Source organism: Scomber japonicus, chromosome 2 (genome assembly GCF_027409825.1).
Source record: "Scomber japonicus isolate fScoJap1 chromosome 2, fScoJap1.pri, whole genome shotgun sequence".
NCBI lineage: Eukaryota > Metazoa > Chordata > Actinopteri > Scombriformes > Scombridae > Scomber > Scomber japonicus.
The window spans coordinates 6,561,502-6,586,885 of NC_070579.1; the positions used below are offsets into that span (position 1 = coordinate 6,561,502).

General features: G+C 38.4%; 1 protein-coding gene across 1 annotated transcript in view; it reads right to left on the reverse strand.

Annotated features, from left to right (window-relative positions):
- The window catches only part of LOC128381096 (B-cell receptor CD22-like), a 28,598-nt gene that overhangs the window by 1,531 nt on the left and 1,683 nt on the right, over positions 1-25,384 (reverse strand). The window contains exons 3-6 of the mRNA XM_053341051.1: positions 7,247-7,468; positions 2,521-2,790; positions 1,616-1,876; positions 39-308 (exon numbers count right to left, since the gene is read on the reverse strand). Of these exons, the coding sequence (XP_053197026.1) occupies positions 39-308; positions 1,616-1,876; positions 2,521-2,790; positions 7,247-7,468 (1,023 nt within the window). The remainder of the gene's footprint in view (positions 1-38; positions 309-1,615; positions 1,877-2,520; positions 2,791-7,246; positions 7,469-25,384) is intronic.

Below are 25,384 nucleotides of genomic sequence, written 5' to 3' on the forward strand. Positions count from 1 at the left end.
AGTTGTATGTTGATTTCCAAATAGTCTGTTTTACTCACATTTCACATCAATAAAAATATATTCCGATGTCCTCTTCCCCAGCTGGTTCTCAGCTGTACAGTAATACTCTCCAGAGTCAGAGGACTGGATGGAGCTGAAGACAAGCTGTGGTTCTTTACTGAGAGGTTGAAGGTCTGGATTTGCATTCTTCTTGTACCAGGTGTAATTAGCTGCTGGGTTAGCATCACTGCTACAGGTCAGAGTCACTGAACTGCCCTCCACTATCTCAGCAGAGGGACTCACTGACACAGAGGGAAGCTTTGGACCATCTGGAGGAGAAAACATTTATGGAGATTTATCTCATTATTATTATTATGTATAATGTTAGAGGATTCTTTCTGTTGTGTACATGTGTAGATTCCTTTAAGGTTTAATGTTCCAAATGATTATGGTTTTGTGTGTTTTAGTTGAATATTCTGACAAACTGATGTCTGTCATTCTTTTGAACCGCCAGCAGGAGGTGTCAAAGTTTTATATAACACACTCATTTTAGTCATTCCCTCTGGGATAATAATGATGTCAGTCTTCTGTATGTTGAACCTGTAGCTTTCGACAGCTTAAATGTTCTTGCCATCACACCGTTAGTAAACCTGACTGTTGTTTTGTACTTTGAAAAAAATTAGTCCACGCATTTTTTACTTGTAGACTGCATTATTGTAATTCATTATTATCAGGCTGCCCTAACAAGTCTCGAAAGACTCTCCAGCTGGTCCAGAATGCATCTTCACGCGTACTGACAAAAACTAGAAAGAGAGATCATATAACTCCCATATTAGCTTCACTGTATTGGCTTCCTGTAAAATCCAGAATAGAATTTAAAATCCTTCTCCTCACTTTCAAAGATCTTAATGGTCAGGCACCATCATATCTTAAAGAGCTCATAGTACCTTATGAACCTACCAGAACACTTCGCTCCCAGTTCACAGCCTTACTTGTGGTTCCTAGTATCTCTAAAAGTAGAATGGGAGGCAGAGCCTTCAGTTATCAGGCTCCTCACCTGTGGAACCATCTTCCAGATTCGGTCCGGGGGGCAGACACGCTCTTTTGATAAAGCTTATAGTTAGGGCCGGCCAGGCTCGTCTTGGACCAATTCCTAGTTTATGCTGCTATAGGCTTAGACTGCCGGGTGATTCCCATGATACACTCCTTTCTCCTCCTCCCTCTCTCTCTCTATCCATCCATCTATACCCATTTACATTCAAGTACTATAAATGCATTCACTTAAACTTCTTCCCGGGAGTTCTCTTGGCTTTCTCATCTCACAGGTAGATTTTCAATGTGCTTCTCTCTCCTATCCTTCCTTTCTCTCTCCTATCCTTCCTTTCTCTCCTCTCTACCCCAACCGGTAAAAGCAGATGGCCGCCCAATTTGAGCTTGGTTCTGCCTGAGGTTTCTTCCTGGTAAAAGGGAGTTTTTTCCTTGCCACTGTCGCCAAGTGCTTGCTGATGTGGGAATGTTGGGTAATTAAATTAAACTTAGAGTACGGTTTAAAGCTGCTCTATGTGTTAAGTGCCTTGAGATTACTTTTGTTGTGATTTGGCACTATATAAATAAAGATTGAATGATTGATACTTACACTGGACATCAATGAATAGAAATGAAGAGTTGATAAGTCCATATTTATTCTCAGACTTGCAGTAGTAGATCCCTCTGTCCTCAGAGCTGATGGAGGTGAAATGAAAATGTCCCTCTGACATTTGAAGCAGTGTTTGGTTCTCCTTGTACCAAGTGTAATTAGCTGCTGGGTTAGCATCACTGCTACAGGTCAGGGTCACTGAACTGCCCTCCACTATCTCAGCAGAGGCACTCACTGACACAGAAGGAAGTTTTGGAGCATCTAAAGGAAATATATCAGTATGAATTAACAATAAAATGAGGAATGGTCGCATTAGTACAACATGATGAACTGAAGCTGCTCAGTGAACTACTGCAGCAGACTGAATGTGACGCATGCAGAGCTGAAGAAAGCAGACATGATCAAACCAATCATCACCTTTTTAAGAAGGGTATTAACAGTGGTATGTTGCCTACTAAACAGACTGTTTTACTCACATTTCACATCAATAAAGATGTATTCAGATGTCCTCTTCCCCAGCTGGTTCTCAGCTGTACAGTAATACTCTCCAGAGTCAGAAGACTGGATGGAGCTGAAGACAAGCTGTGGTTCTTTACTGAGAGGTTGAAGGTCTGGATTTACATTCTTCTTGTACCAGGTGTATTTAGCTGCTGGGTTAGCATCACTGCTACAGGTCAGATTCAATGAACTGCCCTCAATGATTTCACCAGAGGGACTCACTGACACAGAGGGAAGCTTTGGACCATCTGGAGGAGATATATTAATATGAATTAACAATAAAATGAGGAAGGATTACATTAGTTAGAAAGCAGAAACGATCAGACAAATTTCTCCCAGTTTTGTTTTAACAAGGTTTGGGAAATTAACAGTTGTATGTTGCTTCCTAAATAGACTGTTTTACTCACATTTCACATCAATAAAGATGTATTCAGATGTCCTCTTCCCCAGCTGGTTCTCAGCTGTACAGTAATACTCTCCAGAGTCAGAGGACTGGATGGAGCTGAAGACAAGCTGTGGTTCTTTACTGAGAGGTTGAAGGTCTGGATTTACATTCTTCTTGTACCAGATGTATTTAGCTGCTGGGTTAGCGTCACTGCTACAGGTCAGAGTCACTGAACTGCCCTCAATGATTTCACCAGAGGGACTCACTGACACAGAGGGAAGCTTTGGAGCATCTGAAGGGGAAATGTTTGACAGAAAATGAGAATTGAAAGTTGATTCCCTCGTTGCTGCTCATATTAAAATCAACTGTCTGTTATCTTGGATAAAATATTTCTAAAATGTTAAAACTACATATTTCTCTGCAGTAACACAGAGCAGGTTGTATTGTATTGATATTGACAACAGTAGAGCTCAATGAGAAAAACATGGTGCCAATAACAAGTGAGGCAGTGAGGTCACTCATACTAGAAATACATGAAGTCATTGTACAGTACTTTAGATAAAAGACTTCACAAGATGCTGTTATGTTAGTGGAAGACTGTGAAGGAAACTCACAAACTGAAGGAGAGGGGAAATCCTCATATCCTGTAACAGCACAGGAATAGTTGTCTCCATGATTGACATTGGTTGTATAAGAAGAAGATGTTTCTCCACTAATTTTCTGTTCATTGTTGTACCAGATGAAGGAAGAACCGTCAGGTAAACAATTGCTGCTGTGACACTTCAGCTCTGCTGAGGAAGGATTGATTGTTGATGGAATCACCTGGAGATCTGGATATGTGAAGAAAGAACAGAAATGTAATTTAAGTTCATACACAAACAAACATTCACAGTAACACTTCCAAGATATAAACCACTTCAAATTCAAGTAAGAATTTCCATGAAAATGTTACCTGTGACAGTCAAAGTGACTCCAGGTACACCAGAATGTTTCCCTACTGGTTGGTTTGTTATGAACCTGAACTTGTACTCAGCTGAGTCTTTCTCTCTCAGGTCTGTGATTCTCAGAGTGCAGTTCTTCTTATCACAGTGATACTGCACACGACCTGCATAATCTGAGTCTGTACTCAGATCCACAGGGTCATTATTACTCCCTTTGGTAAACCACAGTGTTTTATCAACTGTAGTATCAACATTATTTAACCTGGATGGATAACTGTAGGTGCAGTTTATGTCCACTGTTGATCCTTTTAAGGCACAGATGTGAGTAGAAGTGTAAGTCACTCCCCAGTCATCCAGAGGCTGTACCACTGTAACACAGAGCACATCAGAAACCACAATTAGATTTATAAATAAAGCTGCAAGCAGCGATGAACGGGCCCTCGCTCCCCCACCCCGCCCCAAAACAGCGAAATGTGCCATATGTGCATGTCGGTGCATGCCGCAGTCACAGGGCAGACACAACAGGCACATACACGTCTTGGCACCCGCGCTTTTATTGAGTATTGTGTGATGGGGCTAACTTATACTGTCTGTGTCCACTATGTGGTGCTAGAGATCACCCACCAATTATATGTCATGTTGTAGTGTGTGATGTGGAGAACACACTCTGCAAATGTCATATAAATCGGCTAATGTTTGTCATATGAGGCTGACTTCCTGTGTCCAGTAGGTGGCGCTATGGATATGACACAGTATTGATGCATATATATGTTAAGGGCGGGACCCCTCATCATGTGTGATCAATTTGGGGTAGATCAGACAATGTCTGTAGGAGTTATAAGGACTTCCTGTCTTATGGCGAAGCATTGAAATTGTCCGTGCTGCCACGTCCAGCAGGAATAAGTAATCAAAAAGATTTTGATAACTTTTCATCTCCAATGTCTCAAGACGTTCCTGAGTGAATTTGAAGTCGTTCTGATTAAATCTCTAGGAGTTCATTTTAGTACGAGGCGTGGAAATGGGGAAAAATCGCAACTGTGAATCAAAATGGCTGACTTCCTGTTTGACGTAGGGTATGGGTCCAAGAGACTTTTTTGTGTATCTTGACATGTTATATATGTGTACCAAATTTGTCTAGGTCAATCTGGGGTAAGAGGTTCAATTTGCTTTTCATGTGCCTAGGGGTGCTGTAGAGCCATTTTGCAATGCACATTTTTACGAACCATGCAATATAAAATTTTTCATTGAGTGAAAAGCGTGTAAAGTTTCATGAGTTTTGGTGTATGTTTAGGCTGCCAAAATGCATTTGTTTAGTGAAAATACTAAAAATAATTCCAACAAGTTCAATAGGGCCTTCACACTGTAGTGCTCGGGCCCAAACAAGATCAGAATCAGTGAGTAAAACAAAGTGGATCATGGCACCAATATGATTTTATCTGCAGTAATGTGATTCAAAGCTCCTCGTTGTGCATCAATCTAACTAGAACCGACCTGGATGAACACAGGCATAGAAAAGTCCAAAGATGTTTATGAATAATTAGGATTTTCTGTACAAAAACTATTTCAGATGGTGTTTACAGTTAACCTCTCTGCACTGAGACAGAATATCATACAGTCTGAAGGTGCAGTGAAGGAACAAGAATATATTGAAGTTGTGAACATTAATGTGGTTTCACTGAACAGGATTAGAAGAAGAAACTGAACCATTAGAGAGTATGTGCTTGTCTTGTTTAGTTTCCTGTCTGTTTGTTCTTTGGTCAAGTTATGTATAGAAATTAGGGCTGTCAAATTTAACGCATTAATAACGCAAATTCATTTTAACGCTTTTATTTTCTTAACGCACGTTTTCTTGGATACTTGTCCTGGCCTGTAGTTTGGAAATAAGGAAGCCATGTAGCAGTAACGTTAGGGTCTTATGAACAGCAAATTCAAGTTATTTACATTACGGAGTATATCGAGTCTCAAATACCAGTTACTGGCCAAGCAACTGATACAAAGACCTCCTCTTGCTCAACAAGGGTATGTGTGTGTGTGTGTGCATGGGTGAGCTAGAGAGAGACTGATTGTTTTAGTTTTGTTTAGTAATGAAATAGTAGAAATGTAAATGATTATATTTTACAGATGTTATGTTCAGATGTCCTCTTCCCCAGCTGGTTCTCAGCTGTACAGTAATACTCTCCAGAGTCAGAGGGCTGGATGGAGTTGAAGACAAGCTGTGGTTCTTTACTGAGAGGTTGAAGGTCTGGATTTACATTCTTCTTGTACCAGGTGTAATTAGCTGCTGGGTTAGCATCACTGCTACAGGTCAGAGTCACTGAACTGCCCTCAATGATTTCATCAGAGGGACTCACTGACACAGAGAGAAGCTTTGGACCATCTGGAGGAGAAAACATAGTTGGTCAACAGTGGAATAACTGACACAATGTAAGAAGCAAATGTTTGACAGAAAGTGAGGAGTGAAAGTTGATTCCCTCGTTGCTGCTCATATTAAAATCAACTGTCTGTTACCTCGGATACATTTTGACATTGTGTTAGTGACATAGTTAACATACAGAGTGTGAAATGTATTATAAAGACAGCAGTGATCCCCTGATTGTTTAATTTTCACAGTGAGACTGAAAATATTACAAATCAAGTTGTTAAGCACCTGGTAAAAGAGTTTCTCTAATGGGATAGATAAAATATGTCTAAACTGTTAAAACTACGTATTTGTCTGCACTAACACAGAGCAGGTTGTATTGTATTGATACTGACAAGACAAAAATAGAGCTCAATAAAAAAACATGGTGCCAATAACAAGTGAGGCAGTGGAGTCTAGAAATATATTAGAGCTGCTCGCTGCTTTCTAGGTGTTCATAAATTTGCTCCGATTTTGGCTGTTCAAGGTGACATGGGCTGGCTTCCTAGTTCTATAAGACGTAAATGTGAGATGATTAGATTATGGAATCGTTTACTCAATATGTCAGAAGACAGGGTCAATAAGAAAATATTTATTTGGAGTAAATTAAACGGCTCTCCGTGGGCTAAAGAAATATTAGCTTTATTTGAAGAGGTTGATTTACAGTTTATGTATAGTAATAATTTAACTTGTTCAATAGCCTCATTTAGTGAGAAACTATTTGCTTTATTTAAGATAAAATGGTTAAATGGTATTTCACTAAAGCCCAAATTACGAACATATATTCAAATCAAGCATAATTATGGCCCTGAACCTTATGTTAAAGCAAACTTATCAAGAAATCAAAGGTCTTTAGTAGCACAGCTGAGAACAGGAATCCTCCCTCTGAAGCTAGAAGTTGGTAGATTTAAAAACATTGTAGAAGATGAAAGGTTATGTGAGTTATGTGAACTCAATGAAATTGAAAACGAATCACACTTTCTTTTATACTGTCCCTTGTATGATGATTTGAGAACTCCTTTATTTACTGAAATGTTTGTTAAAAACCCTGAAATGTTTTGGGACTATGATGATATCAAAAAGGACTGGCTGTTTAATTGTAATGTTTTTAAGTTGGCTAAATATGTAAACGAAGCTTGGAAAAAGCGTCAGGACAATCTATATGTTTAGTTTCTATCATGCCTGTTCTCTTGTAATCTGGTTTTCTTTTGTTATTATTTGTGCTTTTCTTCTACTGTTTCAGTGTCTTGTAAGTCCATTTGGGCTGGGCACCCCAGGGTGCAAGACACGTAAATAAAAATCAAAAATCAAAAAAATAAATAAAATAAATTAAGTCATTGTACAGTACTTTAGATAAAAGGCTTCACAAGATGCTATTATGTTAGTGGAAGACTGTGAAGAAAACTTACAAACTGTAGGAGAGGGGAAATCCTCATATCCTGTAACAGCACAGGAATAGCTGTCTGTATGATTGACATTGGTTGTATAGGAAGAAGATGTTTCTCCACTAATATTCTGTCCATTGTTGTACCAAATGAATGAAGAATGATCAGGCAGACGACAGCTGCTGTGACACTTCAGCTCTGCTGAGGAAGGATTGATTGTTGATGGGATCACCTTCACCTGGAGATCTGGATATGTGAAGAAAGAACAGAAATGTCATTTATGTTCATACACATAAATATTCAGTGACACTTCCAAGATATTAAGCATTTAAATTTCAAGTAGGACTTTCCATGAAAATGTTACCTGTGACAGTCAAAGTGACTCCAGGCACAGCAGAATATTTCCCTCCTGGTTGGTTTGTTGTGAACCTGAACTTGTACTCAGCTGAGTCTCTCTCTCTCAGGTCTGTGATTGTCAGAGTACAGTTCTTCTTATCACAGTGATACTGCACACGACCTGCATAATCTGAGTCTGTTCTCAGATCCACAGGTTCATTATTACTCCCTTTGGTAAACCAGAGTGTTTTATCAACTGCAGTATTAACATTATTTATCCTGGATGGGTATCTGTAGGTGCAGTTTATGTCCACTGTTGATCCTTTTAAGGCACAGATGTGAGTAGAAGTGTAAGTCACTCCCCAGTCATCCTGAACCTGTACCACTGTAACACAGATTACATCAGAAACCACAATCAGATTTATAACAAGCTAAAAATCAGCAAATAAGACAAAGTGGATCATGGCACCAATATGATCTTCAGTTGTTGTCATTCAAAGCTCCTCATTGTGCATCAATCTATAATAGGTGTCAATGCATTTTCACAGAAAAGGGAAACTGAGTAATTGTTTAGAACAGCTAAAACAGTTGTCCAACTCCAAAGTAGAGTGAGTTTTAAACATCACGATAAGATGAAACTGTCATTACATTATTGTACCATTATAGAACTATGAATATATTCAAATGCATGTATAGAAATTAGGGCTATCAAATTTAATGTGTTGATAATGCAAATTCATTTTAACGCAGTTTTTTTTTCATGCACGCACTTTCTGTTTGACACTTGTCCTGGCCTGTAGTTTGGAAATAAGGAAGTCATGCAGCAGTAATGTTAGGGTCTTATGAAAGACAAATTCAACTCCAAAGCCCTGCCAGATGTTATATCCACAGACCAAAGTTATTTACATTACATTTTTTTTAGTAATTAAATAGTAGAAAAATAAATAATTATATTTTACAGATGTTATGTTCAGATGTCCTCTTCCCCAGCTGGTTCTCAGCTGTACAGTAATACTCTCCAGAGTCAGAGGACTGGATGGAGCTGAAGACAAGCTGTGGTTCTTTACTGAGAGGTTGAAGGTCTGGATTTACATTCTTCTTGTACCATGTGTAATTAGCTGCTGGGTTAGCATCACTGCTACAGGTCAGAGTCACTGAACTGCCCTCAATGATTTCATCAGAGGGACTCAGTGACACAGAGGGAAGCTTTGGAGCATCTGGAGGAGAAAACATAGTTGGTCAACAGTGGAATAACTGACAAAATGTAACAAGCAAATGTTTGACAGAAAGTGAGGAGTGAAAGTTGATTCCCTTGTTGCTGTTCATATTAAAATCAACTGTCTGTTACCTTGGATACATTTTGACATTGTGTTAGTGACATAATTAACATACAGAGTGTGAAATGCCTGATAAAGACAGCAGTGATCCCCCCGATTGTTTAATTTTCATAGTGAGACTGAAAATATTACAAATCAAGTTGTTAAGCACCTGGTAAAAGAGTTTCTCTAATAGGATGGATAAAATATGTCTAAACTGTTAAAACTACATATTTCTCTGCAGTATTGATACTGACAACAGTAGAGCTCAATGAGAAAAACATGGTGCCAATAACAAGTGAGGCAGTGGGGTCACTCATACTAGAAATACATGAAGTCATTGTACAGTACTTTAGATAAATAACTTCACAAGATGCTGTTATGTTAGTGGAAGACTGTGAAGAAAACTCACAAACTGTAGGAGAGGGGAAATCCTCATATCCTGTAACAGCACAGGAATAGCTGTCTGTATGATTGACATTGGCTGAATAAGAAGAAGATGTTTCTCCACTAATTTTCTGTCCATTCTTGTACCAGATGAAGGAAGAATCATCAGGTAGACGACAGCTGCTGTGACACTTCAGCTCTGCTGAGGAAGGATTGATTGTTGATGGAATCACCTGGAGATCTGGATATGTGAAGAAAGAACAGAAATGTAATTTAAGTTCATACACAAACAAACATTCACAGTGACACTTCCAAGATATAAACCATTTCAAATTCAAGTAAGAATTTCCATGAAAATGTTACCTGTGACAGTCAAAGTGATTCCAGGTACACCAGAATGTTTCCCTCCTGGTTGGTTTGTTATGAACCTGAACTTGTACTCAGCTGAGTCTCTCTCTCTCAGGTCTGTGATTCTCAGAGTACAGTTCTTCTTATCACAGTGATACTGCACACGACCTGCGTACTCTGAGTCTGTTCTCAGATCCACAGGTTTATTATTACTCCCTTTGGTAAACCACAGTGTTTTATCAACTGTAGTATCAACATTATTTAACCTGGATGGGTAACTGTAGGTGCAGTTTATGTCCACTGTTGATCCTTTTAAGGCACAGATGTGAGTAGAAGTGTAAGTCACTTCCCAGTCATCCAGAGGCTGTACCACTGTAACACAGAGCACATCAGAAACCACAATTAGATTTATAAATAAAGCTGCAAGCAGCGATGAACGGGCCCTCGCTCCCCCACCCCGCCGCTAAACAGCGAAATGTGCCGTATGTGCATGTCGGTGCATGCCGCAGTCACAGGGCAGACACAACAGCCACATACACGTCTTGGCACCCGCGCTTTTATTGAGTATTGTGTGATGGGGCTAACTTATACTGTCTGTGTCCACTATGTGGCGCTAGAGATCACCCACCAATTATATGTCATGCTGTAGTGTGTGATGTGGAGAACACACTCTGCAAATGTCATATAAATCGGCTAATGTTTGTCATATGAGGCTGACTATCTGTGTCCAGTAGGTGGCGCTATGGATATGACACAGTATTGATGCATAGATATCTTAAGGGCGGGACCCTCATCATGTGTGATCAATTTGGGGTAGATCAGACAATGTCTGTAGGAGTTATAAGGACTTCCTGTCTTATGGCGAAGCATCGAAATTGTCCGTGCTGCCACGTCCAGCAGGAATAAGTAATCAAAAAGATTTTGATAACCTTTCATCTCCAATGTCTCAGGACGTTCCTGAGTGAATTTGAAGTCGTTCTGATTAAATCTCTAGGAGTTAATTTAAGTACGAGGCGTGGAAATGGGGAAAAATCGCAACTGTGAATCAAAATGGCCGACTTCCTGTTTGACGTAGGGTATGGGTCCAAGAGACTTTTTTGTGTATCTTGACATGTCATATATGTGTACCAAATTTGTCTAGGTCAATCTGGGGTAAGGGGTTCAATTTTCTTCCCATGTACCTACGGGGTGCTGTAGAGCCATTTTGCAATGCACTTTTTTGCGAACCATGCAATATAAAATTTTTCATTGAGTGAAAAGCGTGTAAAGTTTCATGAGTTTTGGTGTATGTTTATGGTGCCAAAAATGCGTTTGTTTAGTGCAAATACTAATAATAATTCCAACAAGTTCAATAGGGCCTTCACACTGTAGTACTCGGGCCAAAACAATATCAGAATCAGTGAGTAAAACAAAGTGGATCATGGCACCAATATGATTTTATCTGCAGTAATGTGATTCAAAGCTCCTTGTTGTGCATCAATCTAACTAGAACCGACCTGGATGAACACAGGCATATCCTGTCTGTTTGTTCTTTGGTCAAGTTATGTATAGAAATTAGGGCTGTCAAATTTAACGCATTAATAACGCAAATTCATTTTAACGCTTTTATTTTCTTAACGCACGTTTTCTTGGATACTTGTCCTGGCCTTTAGTTTGGAAATAAGGAAGCCATGTAGCAGTAACGTTAGGGTCTTATGAACAGCAAATTCAAGTTATTTACATTACGGAGTATATCGAGTCTCAAATACCAGTTACTGTCCAAGCAGCTGATACAGAGACCTCTTCCTGCTCAACAAGGGTATGTGTGTGTCTGTGTGTGTGTGTGTGGGTGTGTGTATGTGTGAGATAGAGAGAGACTGATTGTTTTAGTTTTGTTTAGTAATGAAATAGTAGAAATGTAAATGATTATATTTTACAGATGCTATGTTCAGATGTCCTCTTCCCCAGCTGGTTCTCAGCTATACAGTAATACTCTTCAGAGTCAGAGGGCTGGATGGAGTTGAAGACAAGCTGTGGTTCTTTACTAAGAGGTTGATGGTCTGGATTTACATTCTTCTTGTACCAGGTGTAATTAGCTGCTGGGTTAGCATCACTGCTACAGGTCAGAGTCACTGAACTGCCCTCAATGATTTCACCAGAGGGACTCACTGACACAGAGGGAAGCTTTGGAGCATCTGGAGGAGAAAACATAGTTGGTCAACAGTGGAATAACTGACACAATGTAACAAGTAAATGTTTGACAGAAAGTGAGGAGTGAAAGTTGATTTCAGTGAGACTGAAAATACTACAAATCAAGCTGTTAAGCACCTGGTACAAGAGTTTCTCTAATAGGATGGATAAAATATTTCTAAACTGTTAAAACTACATATTTCTCTTCAGTAACACAGAACAGGTTGTATTGTATTGATACTGACAACAGTAGAGCTCAATGACAAAAACTTGGTGCCAATAAGAAGTGAGGCAGTGGGGTCACTCATACTAGAAATACATGAAGTCATTGTACAGTACTTTAGATAAAAGGCTTCACAAGATGCTGTTATGTTAGTGGAAGACTGTGAAGAAAACTCACAAACTGAAGGAGAGGGGAAATCCTCATATCCTGTAACAGCACAGGAATAGCTGTCTGTATGATTGACATTGGTTGTATAAGAAGAAGATGTTTCTCCACTAATAGTCTGTCCATTGTTGTACCAGATGACGGAAGAACCGTCAGGTAAACAATTGCTGCTGTGACACTTCAGCTCTGCTGAGGAAGGATTGATTGTTGATGGGATCACCTTCACCTGGAGATCTGGATATGTGAAGAAAGAACAGAAATGTATTTAATGTTCATACACAAACAAACATTCACAGTGACACTTCAAAGATATTAACCATTTCAAATTCAAGTAAGACCATGAAAATGTTACCTGTGACAGTCAAAGTGACTCCAGGCACAGCAGAATATTTCCCTCCTGGTTGGTTTGTTGTGAACCTGAACTTGTATTCAGCTGAGTCTCTCTCTCTCAGGTCTGTGATTCTCAGAGTACAGTTCTTCTTATCACAGTGATACTGCACACGACCTGCATAATCTGAGTCTGTTCTCAGATCCACAGGTGCATCATTACTCCCTTTAGTAAACCACAGTGTTTTATCAACTGTAGTATCAACATTATTTATCATGGAAGGGTAACTGTAGGTGCAGTTTATGTCCACTGTTGATCCTTTTAAGGCACAGATGTGAGTAGAAGTGTAAGTCACTCCCCAGTCATCCTGACCCTGTACCACTGTAACACAGAGCACATCAGAAACCACAATCAGATTTATAACAAGTTAAGAATCAGTGAATAAGACAAAGTGGACCATGGCACCAATATGATCTTCAGTTGTTGTCATTCAAAGCTCTTCATTGTGCATCAATCTATAATAGGTGTCAATGCATTTTCACAGAAAAGGGAAACTGAGTAATTGTTTAGAGCTTCTGTCTCTGCACTGAGACAGAACACTATACAGTCTGAAGGTGCAATGAATGAACAAGAATATATTGACGAGAAGAAGAAACTGAATCATTAGAAAGTCTGTGCTTGTCTTGTTTAGTTTCCTGTCTCTTTGTTCTGTGGTCAAGTTGCTGCTCAGCTAAATGTGAAAACGAGAGAGAAATGCAGAACATGAAGTGTGGGAAACTACTGAGAGTGACTGAAATGAAACAGGATTCATTTCCACAGAAAAGGGAAACGGTTATAGTTGTAACACCTAAAACAGATGTCTGGCTCCACAGTACAATGTACAGAAATAAATGAATGGGTTTTAAACATCACAGAAATTAGGGCTGTCAAATTTAACGCATCGATAATGCAAATGCATTTTAACGATGTTATTTTTTTTTATCGCACGTTCTGTTTGACACTGTCCTGGCCTGTAGTTTAGAGATAGGGAAGCCAGGCAGCAGTAAAGTTAGGGTCTTATGAACAGCAAATTCAGCTCCAAGGCCCTGCCAGATGTTCTATCCACAAGACCAAAGTTATTTACATTAAAGAGTACGTCAAGTCTCAAATAGCAGTCACTGGCCAAGCAGCTGATACAGAGAGACCTCCTCCTGCTCAACCAAGGTATGTGCGTGAACAGGTGAGTGAATGCAAGTAGTTCCTAATTGATATCATAACTGACAGCAGAGCATGCAGTATTTCATTTTTCTGGATTGTTTAATTAATAATAAACATTCATTTGCATTAAGCAAGCATATGTATTCACTCCCATGTTAATAGGAGTATTAAAAACTTGAAAAATATCCCTTTTAAAGTACATTCAGAAAAAAATTAAAAATGTTAACTCATGACAGCCCTAATAGAAATATATGATTCTTACAATGTTGAGGGACGGTGGACTAATAATATTAGACAGGCCCCACTCCCACTCCTCATGATGCAGGCACATATAAACATCTTAATGTAGTATTATTTAAGTGTTCAGCAGTGAATACTGATTATTTAAGTGTTCAGCAGTGAATACTGATTTTACTGATATTTTGCCTCCATTCAACAACTATAGTTTACAGTACACAGGTATAAACAGAAGCAAATGTTTGGTGTTGTAACGTTTAACAGTTATTCATCATATGGTATCACACATACATCAACCCTAAATCCCCTACAATGTAAATGTAGATATACAGTACCTGACAAAGAGAGAAGGAAGACAACAAATCCACTCGCTGCTGCTGTTAAACTCATAGCTGCTCCTCTCATCTCTCTGTGAGGCTTCAGAGACAATAAAATACATCAAATAATATACACAACATAGATAGATAGATAGATAGATAGATAGATAGATAGATAGTAACTTTATTGATCCCTTGGGGAGGTTCCCCTCAGGAAATTTAAGTTCCAGTGCAACACTACAATAAGTACAGGTTGAATAAAAACACACAAAGTAGTATAAAAACACACATCTTCCACAGTAAAAACACACATTATAAATACCGGGGAGAGTGCAAAACAGTGTGCAAATTGCAAGTATATGCATTGTAAATATATATATATATATATATGTATATGTACAGGAAAGTATATATGTATATGTACAGGAGGTTTTGGATAACTGAAGGATAAGTTACGATTGTAGTCAAGTGAGTATTACATTTTTAAGTATCCAGTAATAAATAATAAAAGAGAGAGTCTTTATGAGTTTCAGGTGCTACTCCTCTTATGTGTCCTCTTTCCTCCCCCTGCCACTGTGGAGTTGTACAGTTTGATGGCACGGGGGACAAATGAGTTTTTGAGTCTGTTAGTGTTGGTCCTGGGGAGCAGCAGCTAACATGTAATAGTTGTTAGGGAATTTTCCATCATTTACGTCAATCATTGGCATGTATTGGGTCAAACTAATCTTTGCCCTGGAGGACAGAAACTTCAGAAGTGAAGGGAGCCTCAGAACATAACGTACTGATAATTCATTCACTTCTCCTTGATCAAGTAAATACACCTTTTCAACGTAAGACATCCCGGACTCCTGTCTACTCTCTGACATATGGGTTGCATATTTAAAAATCACTGACAGTAGTAATATCAGTAAATTGTTCTACTTACAGCAGAGAAGGAAGTTGTCTGTTAAGATGCTCGTCTTATGTGATCTGTGAGCAGAAGTCAGATATCAGGATGTTAAATGGGTACATTTCCTTCCTCTTTCCTATTATTATGAACATGCATGAGGAACTAAATGCCTAGGCGTATGTGACAATCACGTTTTCCTCTACAGTCGGTAAAAAATATTTTATTCCAACTTTATGGGCAACTGTGTATTTATGACATTGAGAAAAAACCCATATTTTAACATTTGAGAGCAAAATTATGAAGGGAGAGATACCACAGGAAGTAAGCAAGAAAATATTTGTTGTTATTCAGGTGAACTGAGCATTTAAAGCAAACAGTAATGAAGCCTGAATCTGCAACACTGAAGTTTCACCACTAGAGGACAGTGAAACATCTAACAAACATTTCAATGTACGTTTAGTACTTTTCAATTAGTGAGTTACAGATAAAAGTAATGTGATTACAGTACAGACACCCAACACTGGAGACATGTTCAGAAAGAACTCCTTAACAGTCTGGCTGATACCTTGCAGAAATGTTGACTTTTTCTGTTCTTTTTTCTTTCACTCAGTAACTTGTAACTTAAACCAAACTGGTGAATCTGATGAATAAGCCATTATTTCTTTAGCATCTTGCCTGATAATGCCAGTTGTACATTACCTGTTTTGTTGCCAGTGGTTCGTCTTCGTGACACATGAGGTTGTTTATTCATTTTGAGTTCCTGCCAGAGAACATTGTGGAAAAGAAGAGCCTTCTCGATGTTAGGGTTCCTAAGTTGGGTTCCTGATGTCATCTGCTCAATTAATGTCCGTAGAGTCTATTTTTGGTTTATCTCATTTTAGCCTTCTTTTTTCAGAACGTTTGCTTTCTCAATCATTTTCACTGTTTTGTTCATTTCTAAGTTTTTTTCTAAGTTTTTATTTCCCTTGAATGCCTTTTCCTAGTTTTTCTTCTCTACATCTCACTTGCAAGAGTACGTCTGCTTGTATATGCCTCTTCTATACTCTGGTCTCTTGGAGTATTTGGGGGGGGGTCTATTTGCTGCATTGCATTCTGCACACCCCCGGCCTGTCTTGATAAATGGTGAATGGACTGTACTTATATAGCTCCTTTGTAATATTTTTGACCACTCAAAGCACTTTTACACTACATGTCACATTCACTCATTCACACACTTTCATACACTGATGACACAGGCTAGCACACAGGGTGCCAACCTGCTCATCAGGAGGAGACTAACCATTCACACACATACACTGTTGGTGTAGCCATCGAGAGAAATTTGGGATAAAGTATCTTGCCCACAGGCACATCAACATGCTGACTGGAGGAATCAAACCTCCGATATTCCAATTGGTGGACGACCGCTCTACCTCCTGAGTGACATCTGCCTTGATCTTTTCTGAGCATCCCTCCAATGTTTTTTGCGATGTCTCTGTTAGGCGCGGCGACCCCCGTCGTTGGCTTCCAGAGGGGTGCCGTCTCAGGTTCTGCCTCGACCTCCAGCCTCCTGAAGGGTTTTCAGTTCAGTCGCTGTTCGAGTCTTAGGTGTCCATTTTCTCCTGTTTTAATATGCCTCTGTGTAGAGTTGCCCCTGTGTTGGTCAGAATAAAGCACCTTTTCCTGTCAGCAACAAGAGCAAGGAGAGGAAAGGGGGTCCTGAAGGTTATAAATGACATTTATTCAGAATTATTAAAAAATATTGATATAAAGTGAGGACACAACATTGATTTTTTTAATGGAAATATAATGTACAGTTCACTTTATGTATTATATTATATTGTCCAATTATATTATATTGTCAATTTTCATTATTTAAATTGTAGCATTAATTATATTATATTGTCAACTTTCATTATTTAATTTGTAGCATTCTCACATTTTATACACTTTTAGCAGTTTGACATTGTGACCTCTTGCTGAGGACAGGCCAATTTACAGTGCCTGTTTTTTAACAAATTCAAGTGAAATTATATAAACATATGTGTAATCAATTTTATGACTATACACAGGTCTTACAAATTAAACTTTAAAATACTTCAGTGATTTACAAATTATCATTTGATTGTAATATTATTTAAACAAAATAACACTTCCATTCTTCCTTTAACATCTTGTTTTTTCAATCATTAAAACATTAGAAATTAATGAGACAATTTCAAAATTACACACTGGTTATATCAATTTAGCTTCAGTTCACAAAATATCATGTTAATCACGGTAGCCTATAACTAATAAAACGTTTAACTCGCATACAAACTGATTTCTGTAAACACACACTACCTCAGCTGCCAGCTTAACAGTCAGCCTTGTAACCACAAAGCCAGGAAATCAACATCATTACACAGCTCAAATGTTTTTTCTTTTTTTTTTAAAATCACTACAGTTTTTCTATATTTACAAATTATCAATTGATTGTAATGTTATTTTAACATTAATTTAACTAAACAAAATAAAAAAGATGTCCATAACATCTTGTCATATACCATTAAAAATCAATGAGACAATTACACACAGGTTATATAAATGTAGACATTGACGCATTTCAAGCAGTTCACACCCATATCTGTTATTTCTCATGCTGAGAGGTGATGGATCCCACCGCACAGAAACTAATATATACAAAAATGAACAGGGAGGCGTTCTTAGCTGTCCCGAGTTAGCGACCTACCAGCCAATCAGAAAATACTATTTCTTGTTGCTGGGTAGATTCGGAAAATAAGTTTAACTGTCAGTCTGTCATTAATGTTAGCAGCACCAACAGTTACCAACAGTCACTAACGTTAGCGGTTGCTAACGGCTGCTAACTGTTGCTAACGGTAGCGTAGCTACATGTCCTAAAAATGTACCTTCCTATAATTAAGTTATATATTTTTACATCTAATTTATTCATCTATGGTCAGTGTTTTGGTAACGGTAGGTGCAGGTTTCTTTTATACAGTCTATGCTTCAGGTTCAGCTCTTTCGTCATATAACGGTCCACTACAACACCCCCATCAGTGTTGATGTTAACACCAATCTGCCTGTCAATCTTACATCTAAACATGAGAAAGTGTAGGCTATAGAATTGCCAGTTTAGTCGGTCAGTGTACGATTTATAGATGTACAAGATGGCTGATGTGTTTACTGTGTATTGACACTTCCAAACATGTCAAGTAGAGTTCTGTTTACATGCTTTGTTTACCAACCACTTTCGAATCTCAGTCCCCTCCACCCTCCAATAAAGAAAATGGCCAAAAAAAGAGATGAGATGCTGGAGTAGATTTGACTGTCAGCAGAATACAGCTCTTTACCGCCATCTAGTGGCAAAACTGTCAAACTACAACTGGATTTAAAATGTATGTTTTCCAACGTTTTCTTTCTTTCTTTCTTTCTTTCTTTCTTTCTTTCTTTCTTTTTATTAAAAACGATCTGTTATATAGCTTAGGTCTTTGGCTTTTCACAAATTGTGAATTGTGTTTGTTAATTGATACAGTAAATTGCAAATTGATACATATTACACTGACAAGAGTCCAGATCTCAATCAAGTGCAGACTGTGTCTAGATGAGTCTGAGGAAATGGAACACCTGGGTTAGATGGTTAGATTGTGTAAGCAAAATGTCATTGGCATAAAAATTAGCTCATAAATAAAAAAGATAGATAACGGATATGTTTTCATTGCCTCAGATTCAGTACAAGTTTCCTCCTAAACTCGAAATAAATCAGCACAAAAGAACAGTTCTAAAGAAAAGATTAACATTTTTTATTGTCCTCATATCTGGTAAATACATTCAGATCCTGAAAAATAAACATAAAAACTATTTAAAGCTGTCGCCCTCTGCAGCAGTGAGAGGGAACTGAAATCATGTTTCCAACTACAGAGATGTTGTGGAAGCTGGCTGTTTATTGTATATCAGCCACTGCAATACCTGGGTAATGTGACATTCAGCAAAGTGTAATAGAACTGAGATTATGTTTGATGTGTGAAAATATACAGTAAACTGCACAAGAAGCCAATCAGGATTCCTCAAAAGTGATTAATTACAGTATGTACACATTTAAAATAACAGTTTGCATTGCAGCTCTAATCCTAAATATCTGTAATATAACTAAAAATAAGCTTGCATTAGTTCAGACAGAACACTCAGTAAATTATAAATCAGTTGAGTCACACACACCACCTGATATTCAACTGATCTAAACAATCAATCATGTTTGACACGTGGACATGATTCAGTTCAAGCTGCCATCAGCACATTCTTCTCAAAGCTTCTGCTACATGCTGTTACTGACTGTCTGTGCTGCTCACTTCTACCTGCTGCTGCTGCTGCTGAAAACTGAACATGAAAACGTCCACATGGTCCTCTACAGCCTCTCTCTCTCTCCACTCTCATATTTCACTGTTGTACTACTTTCTGTTTCCATCAGGTGAGTCCAGCCTCTGGTTCAACTGCATCACAACAAAATCACATGACATTTAGATGAGGTACATTTCATAACTGTAACTATGAATCTGATGTCAGCCTGTTTTGTACCTTTCAGGAGGCTCCAACCTGACTGGATTTTACTTCAGGTTTTCGTAGATCTCTTCGTCATCTGTCTCTGCTCCAGTGTTGACCTTCAAGTCTGAGACGTCCTCATACACGGGACAAGAGTCCAGCTGATGGAGAGAGATGATAATATGAGACTCAACAAGCATCATTTGTGTAATCTGCATAATAAGAGATTTAAAAAAAATGTTTTAATAATAATGCTTCAGACTTAATTCTGTGCTGAAATATTTACTGGTTTCTAACCAGAAAGCTGTTTTTATAATTAAAATTAATGATTTCATGTTGATAACAAAATGTGTTCTAGTACGTTTACAAATCAAATAATTATAACTGTACTTTAGGGCAAGTTGTGTCAATAAGGTTTCTCTCTCTCACCTCTATAGTCTCTACAGGTTCATTCAGTTCAGTGGTGGAGCTCAGAGCTTTCTTCTTCCTGCATTGAATCCAACAAAAATAATAAATCTTTAACTAAATTAAAATTATAAACTTAAAACTTTGAAAATGTTTGGATAAGAAGATAAATGAAAGGATGTTGTCTTTATTGTTTTACCTCATCCACAGAATCAAGAGAAGCAGAGGAATCAGTATCAGGACCGCCAGAGTCAACCTGATGATGTTCATCATTAATACTGATTTCCCTAAAAAATGGGACAACAGAAAGAAGATAAACCTCTTCAATAAGATAGTGTGTGTGTGTGTGTGTGTGTGTGTGTGTGTGTGTGTGTGTGTGTGTGTGTGTGTGTGTGTGTGTGTGTGTAAAGATCAATGAGTATAACTTACTTTTCACAACAGTCAGATGCAAGGTGGAGTTATGGCGTCCTCTTCTGTTCTGGGCTTCACAGGAATAATTCCCACTGTGTTCAGGTCTGACATCAGTGATGGTGAAGATCTGTCCTGATGCTTTTGGTGAGTCTTCATTCTTCTTGTACCAGGTGTAATTAGCTACTGGGTTAGCATCACTGCTACAGGTCAGATTCACTGAACTGCCCTCAATGATTTCACCAGAGGGACTCATTGACACAGAGGGAAGCTTTGGAGCATCTAGAGGAAAAACATTTATGGAGATGCATCTCAATATTATATGTAATTTTAAAGTATTATTTCTATTCTGTGTATGTCTAGATTCCTTTAATGCCATTAAGCATCTTCCAAATGACTATGGTTTTGCATGTTTTATTTGAATATTCTGACAAATTGATGTCTGCCATTCTTTTGAACCGCCAGCAGGAGGTGTCAAAGTTTTATATAACAAACTAATTTAGTCATTCCCTCTGGGATAATAATGATGTCAGTCTACTGCATGTTGAACCTGTAGCTTTCTCAAGCTTAAATGTTCTTGCCATCACACCGTTAGTTAACCTGACTGTTGTTGCTGTGTATGGTCACATGACCAGCCTTGTCTTTGCTTTCCTAGCAAAAAATCGAGCAGTTGGTTGAATGTCCTCTTTGCTTCAAATCATGAAACTCGAAACAATTTGTGAATCCACCCTTGACCTAAAATATCTGTAGATATTTTGTACTTACAGTGGACATCAATGAATAGAAATGAAGAGTTGACCAGTCCATATTTATTTTCAGACTTGCAGTAGTAGATCCCTCTGTCCTCAGAGCTGATGGAGGTAAAATGAAAATGTCCTTCTGACCTTTGAAGCAGTGTTTGGTTCTCCTTGTACCAGGTGTATTTAGCTGCTGGGTTAGCATCACTGCTACAGGTCAGATTCACTGAACCGCCCTCCACTATCTCAGCAGATGGACTCACTGACACAGAGGGAAGTTTTGGAGCATCTGGAGGAGATATATCAGTATGAATTAACAATATAATTAGGAATAGTTGCATTAGTACAACATGATGAACTGAAGCTGCTCAGTGAACTACTGCAGCAGACTGAATGTGAAGCAGGCAGAGCTGAAGAAAGAAGACATGATCAAACTAATCAAATCAAATATGTTCCAGTTTTTAACAAGGTTCAGGAGATTAAACAGTTGTATGTTGCTTTCTAAATAGACTGTTTTACTCACATTTCACATCAATAAAGATGTATTCAGATGACCTCTTCCCCAGCTGGTTGTCAGCTGTACAGTAATACTCTCCAGAGTCAGAGGACTGGATGGAGCTGAAGACAAGCTGTGGTTCTTTACTGAGAGGTTGAAGGTCTGGATTTACATTCTTGTACCAGGTGTATTTAGCTGCTGGGTTAGCATCACTGCTACAGGTCAGAGTCACTGAACTGCCCTCCACTATCTCAGCAGAGGGACTCACTGACACAGAGGGAAGCTTTGGAGCATCTGGAAGAAAACATTTATGGAGATGCTTCTCATTAATATTATTATGTATAATATTAAAGAATTATTTCTGTTGTGTACATGTGTATATCCCTTTAATGTAATTACAGAATCTTCTAAATGATTATGCTTTTGAATGTTTTAGTTGAAATTTCTGACAAATTGAAGTCTGCAATTATTTGAACTGCCAGCAGGAGGTGTCAAAGTTTTATATAAAAAACTAATTTTAGTCATTCCCTCTGGGATAATAATGATGTCAGTCTACTGTATGTTGAAACTGTAGCTTTCTAAAGCTAAAATGTTCTTGCCATCACGCTGTTAATTAACCTGACTGTTTTTGCTGTGTATGGTCACATGACCAGCCTTGTCTTTGCTTTCCTAGAAAAAAATCGAGCAGTTGGTTGAATGTCCTCTTTGCTTCAAATCATGAAACTCGAAACAATTTGTGAATCCACCCTTGACCTAAAATATCTGTAGATATTTTGTACTTACAGTGGACATCAATGAATAGAAATGAAGAGTTGACCAGTCCATATTTATTTTCAGACTTGCAGTAGTAGATCCCTCTGTCCTCAGAACTGATGGAGGTAAAATGAAAATGTCCTTCTGACCTTTGAAGCAGTGTTTGGTTCTCCTTGTACCAGGTGTATTTAGCTGCTGGGTTAGCATCACTGCTACAAGTCAGAGTCACTGAACCGCCCTCCACTATCTCAGCAGATGGACTCACTGACACAGAGGGAAGTTTTGGAGCATCTGGAGGAGATATATCAGTATGAATTAACAATATAATTAGGAATAGTTGCATTAGTACAACATGATGAGCTGAAGCTGCTCAGTGAACTACTGCAGCAGACTGAATGTGAAGCAGGCAGAGCTGAAGAAAGCAGACATGATCAAACTAATCAAATCAAATATGTTCCAGTTTTTAACAAGGTTCAGGAAATTAAACAGTTGTATGTTGCTTTCTAAATAGACTGTTTTACTCACATTTCACATCAATAAAGATGTATTCAGATGTCTTCTTCCCCAGCTGGTTCTCAGCTGTACAGTAATACTCTCCAGAGTCAGAGGACTGGATGGAGCTGAAGATAAACTGTGGTTCTTTACTGAGAGGTTGAAGGTCTGGATTTACATTCTTCTTGTACCAGGTGTATTTAGCTGCTGGGTTAGCATCACTGCTACAGGTCAGAGTCACTGAACTGCCCTCCACTATCTCAGCAGAGGGACTCACTGACACAGAGGGAAGCTTTGGAGCATCTGGAAGAAAACATTTATGGAGATGCTTCTCATTAATATTATTATGTATAATATTAAAGAATTATTTCTGTTGTGTACATGTGTATATCCCTTTAATGTAATTACAGAATCTTCTAAATGATTATGCTTTTGAATGTTTTAGTTGAAATTTCTGACAAATTGAAGTCTGCAATTATTTGAACTGCCAGCAGGAGGTGTCAAAGTTTTATATAAAAAACTAATTTTAGTCATTCCCTCTGGGATAATAATGATGTCAGTCTACTGTATGTTGAACCTGTAGCTTTCTAAAGCTAAAATGTTCTTGCCATCACGCTGTTAATTAACCTGACTGTTTTTGCTGTGTATGGTCACATGACCAGCCTTGTCTTTGCTTTCCTAGAAAAAAATCGAGCAGTTGGTTGAATGTCCTCTTTGCTTCAAATCATGAAACTCGAAACAATTTGTGAATCCACTCTTGACCTAAAATATCTGTAGATATTTTGTACTTACAGTGGACATCAATGAATAGAAATGAAGAGTTGACCAGTCCATATTTATTTTCAGACTTGCAGTAGTAGATCCCTCTGTCCTCAGAACTGATGGAGGTAAAATGAAAATGTCCTTCTGACCTTTGAAGCAGTGTTTGGTTCTCCTTGTACCAGGTGTATTTAGCTGCTGGGTTAGCATCACTGCTACAAGTCAGAGTCACTGAACCGCCCTCCACTATCTCAGCAGATGGACTCACTGACACAGAGGGAAGTTTTGGAGCATCTGGAGGAGATATATCAGTATGAATTAACAATATAATTAGGAATAGTTGCATTAGTACAACATGATGAGCTGAAGCTGCTCAGTGAACTACTGCAGCAGACTGAATGTGAAGCAGGCAGAGCTGAAGAAAGCAGACATGATCAAACTAATCAAATCAAATATGTTCCAGTTTTTAACAAGGTTCAGGAGATTAAACAGTTGTATGTTGCTTTCTAAATAGACTGTTTTACTCACATTTCACATCAATAAAGATGTATTCAGATGTCTTCTTCCCCAGCTGGTTCTCAGCTGTACAGTAATACTCTCCAGAGTCAGAGGACTGGATGGAGCTGAAGATAAACTGTGGTTCTTTACTGAGAGGTTGAAGGTCTGGATTTACATTCTTCTTGTACCAGGTGTATTTAGCTGCTGGGTTAGCATCACTGCTACAGGTCAGAGTCACTGAACTGCCCTCCACTATCTCAGCAGAGGGACTTACTGACACAGAGGGAAGCTTTGGAGCATCTGGAAGAAAACATTTATGGAGATGCTTCTCATTAATATTATTATGTATAATATTAAAGAATTATTTCTGTTGTGTACATGTGTATATCCCTTTAATGTAATTACAGAATCTTCTAAATGATTATGGTTTTGAATGTTTTAGTTGAAATTTCTGACAAATTGAAGTCTGCAATTATTTGAACTGCCAGCAGGAGGTGTCAAAGTTTTATATAAAAAACTAATTTTAGTCATTCCCTCTGGGATAATAATGATGTCAGTCTACTGTATGTTGAACCTGTAGCTTTCTAAAGCTAAAATGTTCTTGCCATCATGCTGTTAATTAACCTGACTGTTTTTGCTGTGTATGGTCACATGACCAGCCTTGTCTTTGCTTTCCTAGAAAAAAAATCGAGCAGTTGGTTGAATGTCCTCTTTGCTTCAAATCATGAAACTCGAAACAATTTGTGAATCCACCCTTGACCTAAAATATCTGTAGATATTTTGTACTTACAGTGGACATCAATGAATAGAAATGAAGAGTTGACCAGTCCATATTTATTTTCAGACTTGCAGTAGTAGATCCCTCTGTCCTCAGAACTGATGGAGGTAAAATGAAAATGTCCTTCTGACCTTTGAAGCAGTGTTTGGTTCTCCTTGTACCAGGTGTAATTAGCTGCTGGGTTAGCATCACTGCTACAGGTCAGAGTCACTGAACCGCCCTCCACTATCTCAGCAGATGGACTCACTGACACAGAGGGAAGTTTTGGAGCATCTGGAGGAGATATATTAATATGAATTAACAATAAAATGAGGAATGGTTGCATTAGTAAAACATGATGAACTGAAGCTGCTCAGTGAACTACAGCAGCAGACTGAATGTTAAACAGTCAGAGCTGAAAAAAGCA